Below are 12921 nucleotides of genomic sequence, written 5' to 3'. Positions count from 1 at the left end.
CCAAATTACATTTAGATTATTCAAATACTTTAGATCAAATAAAACAGGAAACACTGCAACTGATGTCACAGAAAGATTTTTAATGATTTTGAGAGTAATATAAACAGTATTATACAAAAAGATTACATAACCTAAAAGACAATGGGTAAATTCCTAAAAACATACAAGAACCAATCAGGAAAAAAGTAAAAATGTGATCCAAATGATAGAGATTCTAGCACTAATCGATAACATCCAAAAAAGAAACCCCACAAAATTCTACCAAATATTAACAGAAAATAACAGTTCTGACAAACACCTTCCAAAAAATCCAAAAATGAACACTTGCAAACTTATTCTATGGAGTTTGCATGATTCTGATAGCAAGCGCAAAAAAGGCACAAGAAAAATAAAAACTACAGACTAATATCCTTAATCAGTATTGATGCAAAACAAAATACTAGTAAAACAAATTTAATAGCACATTAAAAGAATTATATATCATGACTAAGTGGAATTTCTTCCTGTAAGGAAAGACTGTTTCAACATATATATGTAAAAAACAACTGTTATCAATTAACCCGCATTAAGAGAATGAACAGAAGGAAAAAACACATGATTTCAACTAATGCAGAAGAGGCATTTGACTAAATTTAACAATCTTTTAAGAAATTCTTTTAATAGTAAAGTACTTCAACATAACATAAGCCACATTTGAAAAGCACACAGCTCTCGTCATACTCAGTGGTGCATATCTAAAAGCTTTAGCTTTAAGGCAAAAATGCATACTCTCAGCACTACTATTCAACAAAGCACTAGAAATTCTAGCCAGAGCAATGACACAAGGAAAATATTTTTAGATGTCATCCAAATTGAAAAGAAGTAAAATTCTCTTTTGCATATGAAACGAGCTTACATGTGAAAAACCACAGAGGTTCCACACATGTAAAAAAATGTTAAAACTGGAAAATTATTTTAGAAAAGTTACAATGAACGATTTGAAAAGAGATTTAAGAAAATTCAATTGATTACAGCATCATAAAGGATGAAATACATGGGAATAAATGCAGCCAAGAAAGTAAAAAACATACATTGAAAACTACAAAACATTGCTAAAAGGAATCTAAGGAGGTACAGATAAACAGAAAGGCATCCCTTACTCATGGATTATAGGACTTAATATTGTTCAATTGTCCATGCTACCCAAATGTTCTACAGATTCGACAGGATCACTATGAAAATTCCAAAATATTTTGGCACCCCCTCCCCCCCCACACACACACACTAGAATTCACCTAAGACAGAGCGATCGAAAAGTGTCAAAACATTTTGAAAATTAAAAAGGGAGAGGCTTATCTTTTTTAGATTTAAAAACATATTACAAAGCAAGTGTCATATCAATGGGATTCTGGCATTAATCTAGATACATGAACCAATAAAATGGAGAATGCCCTGATCTAAAGCCCTGCATAGATGTCAAATGATTTTAGACACCACCACCAAGGCTACACAATGGAGAAAAGTCCGTTCACCAAATCGTGCAAGGAACACTGCAAAACTACATACAAAAGAATGAAGCTGGGACCTTACCTGCATCAAACAAAATCTTCTGTGTGCCAAAGGATATGATCCACAGGGTGAAAATGCAACCTCCGAGGAATGGATGTGAGAAAAATGATCTAAAGAATCTCCAACTGTCAAACATTACAGCTGATTTCCTATTTTAAAATGGATTATGGAATAAAACACCCTCTGTCACCACGGTCTGTCTGTGAACTTTCCACTCTATTCCCAATCATGAAGGTTTTGAAGTCAGTGATTCACTCCTTTAGCTTCAAATGCATCATAAAAGCAGTCAGAAACATTTCCGCCTACTGAACCTTTTTCGCGAACTTAGGTATTTGTGCCTAATAAAAATATGTGATTTCTATGTGCATCGTCTTTTATCTTGGTTGACAGAGAGGTGACAGTGCATCCAGATGTGGCCCCTGAATCGTCCCCATTGCCCAACCGCATTGACGCCATGGGGCCCACACCCGGTCTCAAATCCAAGGGTGTGAAGCTCTGTCCAGAATGATGCCCAGCGGAGCCTCTTCACAAGTCCCATGTCACTGGATCACAGTGAGGTGGAATCTAACTAGAGATGAGAGGGACTGAGGGGGAAGGCCCAGGGTGAATGTGAACAAACGCCAGGACAATTCAGAGTCAGAGAAGTTCAGCAGGTCAAAGGACATTCCTGGAAGGACAGACACAACAATCAACCGAGAATATGACCTTACCTGAGAAAGAGCCATCACTGACCCACTTTCTTTTCTTCTCTTCCTTTTCTGGGCTTCTTCCTCACGCGGCATGTCTTTATGTCAATCTGGAAAGATGAAAACATTCCGTGTATCGGCATATCCTCTTTCTCTGCCACCACCGCACACAGGGAAGACCTCGCCATGGAGGAAAGGCGGTGTTCGCTACTCCTGCCACAGGACGCATTCGGGGACGGTAAACTGCTCCTCCCCTTTCCTCAGATCACGCTGCCCTCCTGGTCACGCCTTCACATACACTGCGGCAGTGGGGACCTCGGCTGAAACCACACTCCCCTTCAGGTCACAGACCTGGCCCTGATCTAAGCCCGTGCTGGGCAGAGCCCCCCTCGCCCTCACCCCAGATCTCAGCCCCCAGAAATGGGAAGACCCAGGGGCTTGCTGCTCGACGACGGATACAGATGAAAAGCACCTGAAACACTTTAAATATTACTGAGGCTGGCCCCCGCCCGATTATTTCAATGACATCTTCTACTCATGGAGCACAAAAGATGTCACTGCAAAACACTTCAGCAATCTAACGCGAAGCGGGACTTGGCACCGCTGGAGGCGGCCAGGCGAGCGCACCAGCCCCCTGCTTTTCCTACTTCCCTCTCAGAGGCCCTGCTTCTCGCGACTCCCGGGCCCGGACAGGAGTGGGATGGAATCAGACGCCTGCCCCCCGGAAGTGCACACGTCCCAGTGGGGTGGGACGTTAGAACACTGGGTGGCACAGGGCAGACCCAGATCGCCCCCTCGACCGCGGGGTCAGAGAACAGGGGCTACGAACGGGAGGCCTGAGCAGCAGACCGACCGGGCCTGAGGCGGACGCGATCGCAGGCGGGAGGGTGTTCCAGGAGAGGGGCGGGGTGCCCACAACCCCAGGGCCGGGGAGAGGACGCGGCGTCTCCTGGGCCGGGATGGTCGGCGCTGCCTCAGGGACCGCGAGAGCAAGGCCGGGCCGCGAACGCGCCTCCCGGAAGGCGGTGAGGGCGCCTGACTGGCGGAGGGCGGGGAAGGGTTTTACGAGGAAACCGAGGCGGGAGGCGGATCTACACGGACCGAAGGCGGAGGGCGGCGGGCGGCCCCGCAGCCGTTTCACACGCCGAGGGCCGCGCCGGCCCCTACGGCGATCCCGAAACTTGGAGGGAAGGGCCGGCTGCGGGGATGAGGAGGTCCACGGCGACCCCGGTCCCTGTAAGAAGCGGGGCTGTGAAACGCTGGTTTAGGCTCGAACGACGGAAACTCACGATCGGCCCCGACTCTCCGCTCCGTGTCGGAAAGAAATGGCGCGCAGAAGGGAGAGACGGAAGTCCTGGGGGCGGGGCTGGTCAGAGGTCAGGCCGGCGCGGTGGCCACTGGGAAGACGAGGAAATGGGCTGTGGGCGGGGCGGAGAGCATCGACCGCAGAAGGGAGAGACGGAAGTCCTGGGGGCGGGGCTGGTCAGAGGTCAGGCCGGCGCGGTGGCCACTGGGAAGATGAGGAAATGGGCTGTGGGCGGGGCGGAGAGCATCGACCCGGGGGCGGGGCCTGGAGGGAGTCCGCGCCTGCGCACTGACCGCGAGGAAGGGGGTGCGGAACGGGCCCAGGGCGGGGCCAGGGCGGGGCCAAGATGGGCAGCGGGCGGGGCCGGGGAGATACCGGCCTGCACGTTAACCGCCAGGAAGAGAAATGAAACCCGCGCAGGGGCGTGGCCATGAGGAAGAGCCCGCGGCCCCAAGCGGAATGTGGCGAGGCCAGGTATGAGCAGTGACTCCGACGAGGTGACCAGAAACTGGCGTGTGGGCGTGGCGGGCACGGGGTTTGAACGTTCCCATCTTTGCTCCCAAGGGTTTTTTTTTTTTTTTTTCGGGTGTCTATAGCGCATGGCGGAGTGCCTTTCCGTTTTAAATTACTATGTCTTACAGTTTTAGGGCAGAATATTAAATTATGTGAGCCGCTTGTATTGGAAACGAAGATGTTTTCGGCTTAATAATTTGAAACCGGTTTAAGTCACGAGCTATTTTTGCACGTAGGTCCTGGTAGGGAGTCTAAAACACCCGGGGGAATTAGGATCTTGGTGACAGGGTGGATGTGGGGACGGGTGGGACTTGGGATCATTTCTGCAACTAGAACTATGTAAGCAGTTCAGACGAACTGTGTAGGGATTACAGACTGGAATGCGAAATACAAAACTCTCCTTGGGTATTTTGACACCCAAGGAACAGCATTTCCTTTCCTGGTCCCCGTCCACCACGGAGGCCAACACTCAACATTCCACAGGATTCCACGGGCCTGCAATGTCAAGAATAGGTAAATCCACAGAGACGGCATATTAGTGGTGTCCACCGAGTAGGGGAAAGGGAATGGAAGGAACCGATTCATGGCTCAAGGGTTTCCTTTGAGGCTCATGAAAATACGTTAGAACCGAATGTGTATTTGTAGAGCATTCGGAATGTACTAAATGACACCGAATTGAACTTTAACATGACCGACCTTATATTATTTGAAATTCAATTAAAATCAAATAGATATAGTTCCTCCAAGGTATCTGACATGCTCAGGCAGAACACTCACTGGCCAAGTTAATTTTTGCCTGTCTCTGTTCTCTTACTTTGTGTCAAAATAAGAACTTCCTCTTGGTCCACTGATTGAATAGTGTGTTTTTTTCAAAGACGACGGACATCCCGGGTTGTGGCCAATAAATTTTTTCATGAGGAGTGGAATGTCTGGATCCAAGTCAGAGGGCCTTATAAAAGGACGTCATGTTGGAGAACTACAGGAACTTACTTCTTTCTAAAATTGCTAACTAAATTTGTGTATCTCTACATTTTCCCTTGTGAATCTCTTGGGAGCCCCTAAGGATCACTCTCTGGTCCCTGTTCTAGACAGAAGATGGAAGCTATTGTGATTCAGGAGCAAAGATTTCCTCATGTGCCCAGGGCAGTTTAGAACTAAACAAGATAAAATAATAAAATGATAGTTATCAAGAAATCAGATTGCAATCGAGACTTTCATATTTGGTGGGCAATGTTTTAAGCTCCCCTCTGTAATTAATTTATTGATGAATTCTTTGAGGGATAAAGATACATCGACCTATTCTAACATGGAAGAATTGGGAACAAGCAAAAAAGTAGACAGCCCTCATAAACGTTCACAGCAATTTCTGTAACTCAGAAAAATAGAAGCAACTTGAGCAAGAAGAAATAATAGCTCCAACAATGTTAATATTTTGTGTACACAGGCAGACATGGAAACTACACACATTGAAAGTGATTGAGAATAAAATGTTCACGTCTATGAAATCAAGATTATTGTGCAACTTTGTGAATCTCATTAAGGAAGAGAGGAGGCAAGATAATTAAAATGTTAATCAAGCCACTATCAGAGGCTGCAATGTGCAGATCAGCCCTGTGGCCAGGTCAGGAGAACGCCTTCAGAACAATGGAAGATTTCTGCTAGAATCGCTAACAGCCCATTTCCCACTCCTGTGAAGGAGAAACAGGAACCAATTCCCTATGGCTAGAACCGTGGGGAACCTAAGGATTAAAGGCTAGGAAGTGCCAGCCAGCTGGCTTTTAGCACTACATACTTTTCCCTTTCCCCTTCCTCACTAAATGTCAATATCAAAGGAAATGGGAACTAAGGAATGACATAAACTGAATTCCCTGAACACTCAGGGTCCCTCTCAGTGCCTTTACTCTGTCTCTTGCACTGTCCCGCTCACTCTCTGCCTCAGACAGACCACATCTGTCTGTGGAGTGTGACCCTTTTTCTAATAAACTTTCCTTTTGACCCTAACTTTGGCATGTGTGTTGAATTCTTTCTTCACTCTCCGCCATAGGACCCTCTTCTTCTCTGGGTGCGGGACTTCGTCTCCCGCACTCGGGAAAATTTGCCCTGTCCTGCATCATCATGAATCTATCTGTGGCTGATACGCTTTGTATTTTATAAACACAATAAGTAGAGGAGCACACATAATAATATAAAATAAATCAGAGCTATTGTTTCTTAGTCTTTCATTTCTTTAGTACATTTTGCATATCACTTGTGCTAAGATAGCCACTAGAAATTTAACACATGTGAACATACATTAATAATATGATACTTGTAAACTTCCTTGAAAATACAAAACCCGACAAAGTAGAATACGTCTGTGACATGAGTGTGGCATATAATAAAAGTTTACAGGAACAAGGGCTCATCGATCGAATCCTCCGCTTTAAAAGCTAATTATCTCTCTCTCTCTTTTTTTTTTTTTTACAGCGCAATGGAGAAAGGAAGGCCCGTGACACAGCATCAGCCGTGCGCTCCATGTGGACCGTGTGGCCTGGGCGGCAGCGCCTGTGGCCCCATAACCTGATCCTCAAGGTGCAACAGAGCATATGAGTTGAAGATGCTTGAAGGTTGTCATGACGAATGTTTTCCAAACACTTAACATAGAGGATGACTAAAACCATTAGGAGAATGTTGAGTGAGGAAACTGACAAACAAAATGGATGCAGTCAGGCTCCCTCCCAGCAAGCCATGCGGTTCCCGGGTAGCCCTATCTACAGCGTCCCAGGTGACCTAATTAGATACAGCGTCCTATACAATCTATAGGTTGTGATTGGTTATAGTACCTGGCCTTAAGCCACTATTATGCACTTTGTTATAAGAACAGCCCCGCCTGTGCAGGCTGGAGGCAGCTGGAGCTGTGCCTGTGCCTTGCTGTGTCCTGCTGTGCCTGAATAAAGCGATGTCACATCTGCCCACAGCTCCTCGCATATTCTTTCAGCTGCCAGAACCGTGCACCCCAAGCTTCGGTACCCCGAACCTGTAGAACAATTGGCGTAGCTGGCAGGATGCCAGGTAAAGGGACCGGACCCTCCACCCCAGAAGAGGAGTAGGAGGAAGAGGAAGGCATGTGGCCCCCACACAGAATGTGGTATCCCATCGTCTCGGTTCTTGTGACTCGGACTTACCCGGAGGGGTGGGAAGGGGTAGAAAGCTCCCCTCGCCAGTATAGAGAAGGCACTCGGCTCCCTGGATGGACAGCTGCCAGAAAAGGCCAGAGTTGCCGCTGGCCGCATAGGTTGGCTGTTGCTAACCCCGCTGAAACACAACATGGACAATGCTTTGCAAGAAGCTGCACAGGTCCATTAATTGCATACAAAAGAGGAGGCTCTGGAGGTGTGTTTGCAACAGTTAGAGGACGAGCTGTCCTGTGACACAGCACAGGACACCCTGGAGGTGGAAGAGCCTAGAGAAGACGCCAGGTGAGTGCAAGCCCAGCCTATCATACACCAGAAGGTAAAACATGAACAGCCCCTGGGATGGGGGGGGAGTACAGGCTAGGGACCCCACCGCGACAGAATATACCACCTACACCCCGTACACCCCTACTGAGTTAAGGGAGTTGGGGGAGCAATGCCGGCAGAGATCAGGGGAGCCCCTGCCAGCGTGGCTGTCGCGTTTGTGGGATGAAGGGGCAGACAGCATAGTTTGCTCCCCGGATGAAATGGAGAGGCTGGCCTCCTTTCTGGTACACGCCTCCCTGCGGCAAGGCCTACAGAAATGTCGCAGGCTGGCCCCAGGGCAAGGTGATCACGCCCTCATGGAGGGGATGACTGCTGCTGTGCGACCTGTCCGGGATGACTCAAGAGAGCTACCAGATGCAGTGAGTAAATGGCAACCATATGCGGAGTTGGTGCAAATCATCTGCGAGCTGGGAATGTGACAGACTGTGTTCAGTTTGAACACGCGTGGACCAGATGATGAACGGTTCACCTCAGGAATGAGGGACTGAGTCCTGGGGACTACAATGTCTTCTTCCTTTGGGTCCTTGCTAGCCATCTTGGCTCCCGATGTTGGGTGGTGTATCCACGAAGTGGCCACCGTGGGAGACGTGGAAGGGTGACGGCAGGACCGTGGCGACCGAGGTGTCCACGCAGTTAAGTCTCAGTCTTCCCCAGCAAGAAAGGCAGGGAAGACAGGGAAGAAGCCACCCGCTACTGCTGGACCCGTATGGGTGACCCGAACGCAAATGCGGGCAGATTTGCTGATGGCGGGTGTAGACCCAGAGAAAATTGACAGACGGCCCAATGCTGTGCTGTCAGAATTACGGCGGCAGTTGAAACTGACACAGCAGTTCCAGAAAAGCGCAAAACTGATATGTGATAGAGCTTGGCCGGTGGCTCTGAAAGACTTCCTGACAGTCCCAGACGCACTCTTTCTGCATGACCAGGGAGAAGGCCGAGGTGCCCGTCTGGAAGGGAGGGGCGGGGACGGGAGGCTACATGTGGTACTTGCAATCCACTGGTCCCCCCAAAATGTCCAACGCGTGCTAGTGTTGGGAGACACTGGGGCCGACTGCAGCCTGATACACAGCCACCCAGAGAGATTCCCAGGCCAGCAGCGTACACTGATGGCTACGGAGGCAAGACCATAAAGACAAAAGCTGTGACTGTACCCCTGGGGATTGGGTGGTTGCCTCTGCACCCCTACAAGGTATATGTGTCTCCGGTCCCAGAATACATCCTAGGCGTGGACGTTTTGCAAGGCCTGTGCTTGCAGACATCAGCGGGGGAGTTTCACCTAAGTGATACAAGCCGTAGTGAGTGGACACACTTGACACCCCCCTCAAGAAGTGCCACCCCCACTGACGGTGGTGAATGTCAAGCAGTATCACCCACTGGAGGCCATGCAGAGATTGAGGCTACTATTCAGGAATTAGAAAAGGCACAGATAGTATGCCCTACACACAGCCCTTTCAATGCCCCCGTGTGGCCTGTCCGGAAGCCTGATGGCACTTGGAGAATGACCGTTGACTATTATGAGCTGAATAAAGTAACGCCACCACTGCGTGCTGCAGGGCCCTCACCCATGAACTCACGGACAGACTAACAGTACAACTGGGAACATACCTCTACATAGTGGTCTTGGCTCATGCCTTTTTCTCCATTGACTTGGCTCCTACCAGTCAAGAGCAATTTGCCTTCACGTGGGAAGGACAACAATGGACATTCCTTGTGCCTTTTAATCTGAAATGAATCTCTTATAGGCAGCATATGTAAGGGTCCTGTTTCCTTATCCATTAGCCACCCTATTTTATTTGATTGGAGCATTTAATCCATTTATATTTAAAATAATTATTAATATGTAGTTATTGTCATTTTATTATTCATGCTTTTTATCTTTTCTTCTTCTTCTTAAAGAAGTCTGTCTAATGTTTCTTGTAATATTGGTTTGGTGGTAATGAACTCCTTTAGCTTTTCCTTATCTGGGAAGCTCTTTATCTGTCCTTCAATTCCCCAGGGATACCCGCATAGCCCAACAGTCATGGTTTGGTAGCAGTGGATTTGGCTGTATGGCACTGTCTGCGGACCGTTGTGTTGTTCTATTACACTGATGATATCATGTTAACCTCTGCTTCCCTTTCAGATTTAGAGCAAGCGGCCCCAGCGTTAGTACACTTGAAAACATGGCTGGGCCGTGAACGATGCCAAGATACAGCGCCCTGGCCTATCTGTCAAATTCTTGGGTGTTATCTGGTCAGGTAAGATGGAAGTTATTCCTGAAGCAGTGATTGATAAAATCCAGGCCTTTCCATGCCTGACAACAGTAAAAGAACTACAGAGTTATGTGGGCCTGCTGGGGTATTGGAGGGTCTTCATACCTCATTCGGTGCAAATGGCCTGCCCCCTTTACCCCTTAGTAAAAAAGGGAGCCACACGGGATTGGACCGAACAGATAGAAAAGGCCTTTTCGGGAACCAAAGGAGCTGTCCAGCAGGGTAGGCTCTGAGAGTCACTGACCGTGAATGGCCATTTGAATTGACCCAGGAAGGCCAAGGCTGGGGGTTCTGGCAGTGCTCTGAGTGGAGCCGAGTGCCTATTGGGTTTTGGTCTCAGCTCTGGAAGGGAGCAGAGAGCAGATACTCACTGATAAAGAATTAGCCGCCACCTATATGGCCCTAAAGGCGACAGAAGCCACCCCTGAGACTGCCAAGGTGGTAGTAAATACCACGTACCCCATACAAGGGTGGGTCCATACGTGGATCAGTTCCCCCAAGACTGGGGTAGCACAGACGCCAACCCTAACCAAATGGGGTGCAGACTTAGAGCAGAGAAGTGTGCTGGCAACCAGCCCACCAACATCTGAACTGCAGTAGGTCTTAAGACCCAAAGAGTTCATGACTGGTACAGAGATGGGTGGCCGTAGGAGTTCAGCTGGCCGCTGACAGCATATGGTTTGACACAGGGCAAAGCAGCCAATGGGCAGAACTTAGGGCCATATAGTTTGTGATAACACATGAAGATGGCCCACTGACAATCTGTAGAGACAGCTGGGCTGTCTTTAAGGATCTAACCCTGTGGCTTTCCACTTGGAAGTGGCAACAGTGGAGGGTAGGACACCGACTCTTGTGGGGACAAGCCATGTGGCAAGATTTGTGAGACTTAGGTCAAGACAAAGATGTTACTATCATGTCACTGGATGTGCCCTGTTGGCGCGTGCGCGGGGACGGGCCTCGTGGAAGTGGGGTGGCAACGGCGAGGCCAGGACAGTGGCAAGAGGGGTGAAGGGATCGCGGGACACTGGCTGAGAGGATTGGACACGCTGGGGGCGTGGTGGTCAGGGCAGGGCCCTCAAATAGACGACAGGCCATGGGAGGGACTTGTCCTCGACAGTCAGTAGGGAAGCGACCTTGTTCATGATTGATATGCTTGGCCTCTTTTCTTTGTTAACGATTAATGGTTTTATACTGTGTAGTTATGTATTTATGGAAATAGTCTTAATTTCTTATCTGTTTATTGATGAAATTATATTTTCTTCGTGAGAAACACTTTTTTCACTTGAAGGTCATTTTTGAAAAGTTTTAAATCTATCTCTTTTAGTACATTTTCTATTTTTTATTTTCAGAAATCTCATGACTAAAATCTACCATCTCAGCCAACTGTACGTGTACCGCCCAGTCCTGTTAAGTATATGTACACTGTTGTGCAACTGATCTCTGGAAACTTCCATCTTACAAAATTGTCCCAGTACCCATAAACAACCTGTTCCCTTCTTTACTCCCAGCCCCTGGCTGCTGCCATTGACATGGACTGCATTAGGTGACTCACCTAAATGGAATCATGAAGTATCTGTGTGACTTGGTTGCTCCACTTAAAAAGTTTCCACATTTTTCCTGTGTTGTATCACGTGACAAACTGTTTCCATTTCAAGGCTGAATAATATTTCAATGTATATATATGCTACATTTTCAGTATTCATCAATCTTGAATATTTGGGTTCTTTGCATCTATTACTGATTTTTTTTTTTTAAGTTTCAATTCCAGTCGATAGTCAATTTTATAGTAATTTCAGATGTACAGCATAGTGGTCGACTTTTATATAACTTACAAAGCGGTTCCCTCAATAAATCTTGCAATCACCTGACGCCATATAGTTATTACAATATTATTGGCTATATTTTTTGAGCTGCGTAGAATCGATTCCAAGCAGCTGGCCATGGGGGAATGGGGAATTCGGGTCAAAGCATACGAGATTCCGTTAATACGAGATGAATAAATTCTGGAGCTCTAAAGCACAGCATGGCGACTCTACTTCATTATAGTGGATATTATACTTCACACTCGCTGAGAGCGCGTTTCTTAGATGCTCTCACCACACACAAACGGTAACTACACGACTTAATGGTATGTTAATTCGCTGGGCTGTTCAAATCGGTTCGTCATGTGTACACGTTTCCTTTTTTTGTGACTTGAGCTACCGCTGGATGTGCAGAAATGCACAGCAGGATGCTGGGTGAAGGCTCTTGAGTCACAGGATTTAATGACAAAGACAGATCTTAAGGCACCAAAATATACAGTCCTTTGCTCCCATTTTCCGCTCTTGGTTCAAGAACTGTGAGCAGCAGCTCTGAGACTGGAGGTGCAGCCGCTCATGGTCCGACCTCAAAATCCCAACATGACAGAAAAAGGCTCCAGAGAATGGCAGTTTTGCAGCTTTATTATCCATCGGAATCAAAGCAGGAGACGGGAGTTACATGAGATCCACTGCTGGGTCGATTAAGGGGAGTGAGAGAACGCGGATGGTGCTGAACTCACCTGGGATTGGATAAAAGGTAAAACGGAGAGACAAGTGCACTCTCCCATGGGTGGGCGCAGGATAGATAACACAGCAGACAGAGATGGTCTGCGGGGACAAAGGCGACAATGAAGCTTCTGTGGTCTCTGCTCCCGTGCAGGCAGGTGTGCCCTTGGGAGTCTGCCGACATTTCAAACGTATGCTACCTTAGATGCCAAAAGAAGACAGGCTCCCTTAAGGGAAAAAGTGCCCTTTGTCAAGGAAGCGAGAGGCCCAGGACTTGAGGACCAGCCCTGACCGACTTTGAGTTAGGAATTGTTCAGATCTGTCAACTGAAAAATGATATCGACTCGGTGTTTAGTCACCAGAAAGGATTTATTCAGGAAAAAGGAAAGGTTGCAAGCAAGTGCATGCAGACATGGCAAGCCCATGCGCATGCGGCTTTCAGGCCAAGGCGGAGGTATGGACAGAAGGGATGAGGAAGTGAAGGGAAAGGGAAGTTAGAACCCTAGAACTTCCTTCCAGGGCTCTTGCTCTTGGGCATCCCGGTTAAGTCATCCGTGTGAAAACATCCGGAAGCCCCAGCTCCTCCCAAAG

The 12921-nt window shown here is 47.8% G+C and overlaps 1 protein-coding gene and 1 long non-coding RNA gene across 7 annotated transcripts in view; one reads left to right on the top strand and one right to left on the bottom strand.

Moving 5' to 3' along the window:
* The window catches only part of LOC105306597 (zinc finger protein 568), a 67743-nt gene extending 64114 nt beyond the window's left edge, over nt 1-3629 (bottom strand). For 4 of the 6 annotated variants that reach the window (XM_011381712.2, XM_023524128.1, XM_023524127.1 and 1 more), the window contains exons 1-2: nt 3524-3629; nt 2259-2344 (exon numbers count right to left, since the gene is read on the bottom strand). In XM_011381712.2, coding sequence (XP_011380014.2) covers nt 2259-2330 — 72 coding nt within the window. In that variant the 5' untranslated portion in view covers nt 2331-2344; nt 3524-3629. The other 2 variants (XM_023524129.1, XM_023524131.1) reach the window with 2 other exon arrangements.
* Nucleotides 3630-3910: 281 nt separating this feature from the next.
* LOC111732359 lies at nt 3911-11824 on the top strand. Its single transcript, XR_002777522.1, has 5 exons — nt 3911-4014; nt 6520-6817; nt 7031-7104; nt 9676-9790; nt 11155-11824. It is a non-coding gene; the product is annotated as an uncharacterized LOC111732359 (long non-coding RNA).
* The last annotated feature ends 1097 nt before the right edge of the window (nt 11825-12921 follow it).

The sequence above is a fragment of the Pteropus vampyrus genome, unplaced genomic scaffold, assembly GCF_000151845.1.
Source record: "Pteropus vampyrus isolate Shadow unplaced genomic scaffold, Pvam_2.0 Scaffold448, whole genome shotgun sequence".
Lineage (NCBI taxonomy): Eukaryota > Metazoa > Chordata > Mammalia > Chiroptera > Pteropodidae > Pteropus > Pteropus vampyrus.
Note: the sequence above shows the minus strand (reverse complement) of the source record. Positions and strands in the feature narration are given on the sequence as shown.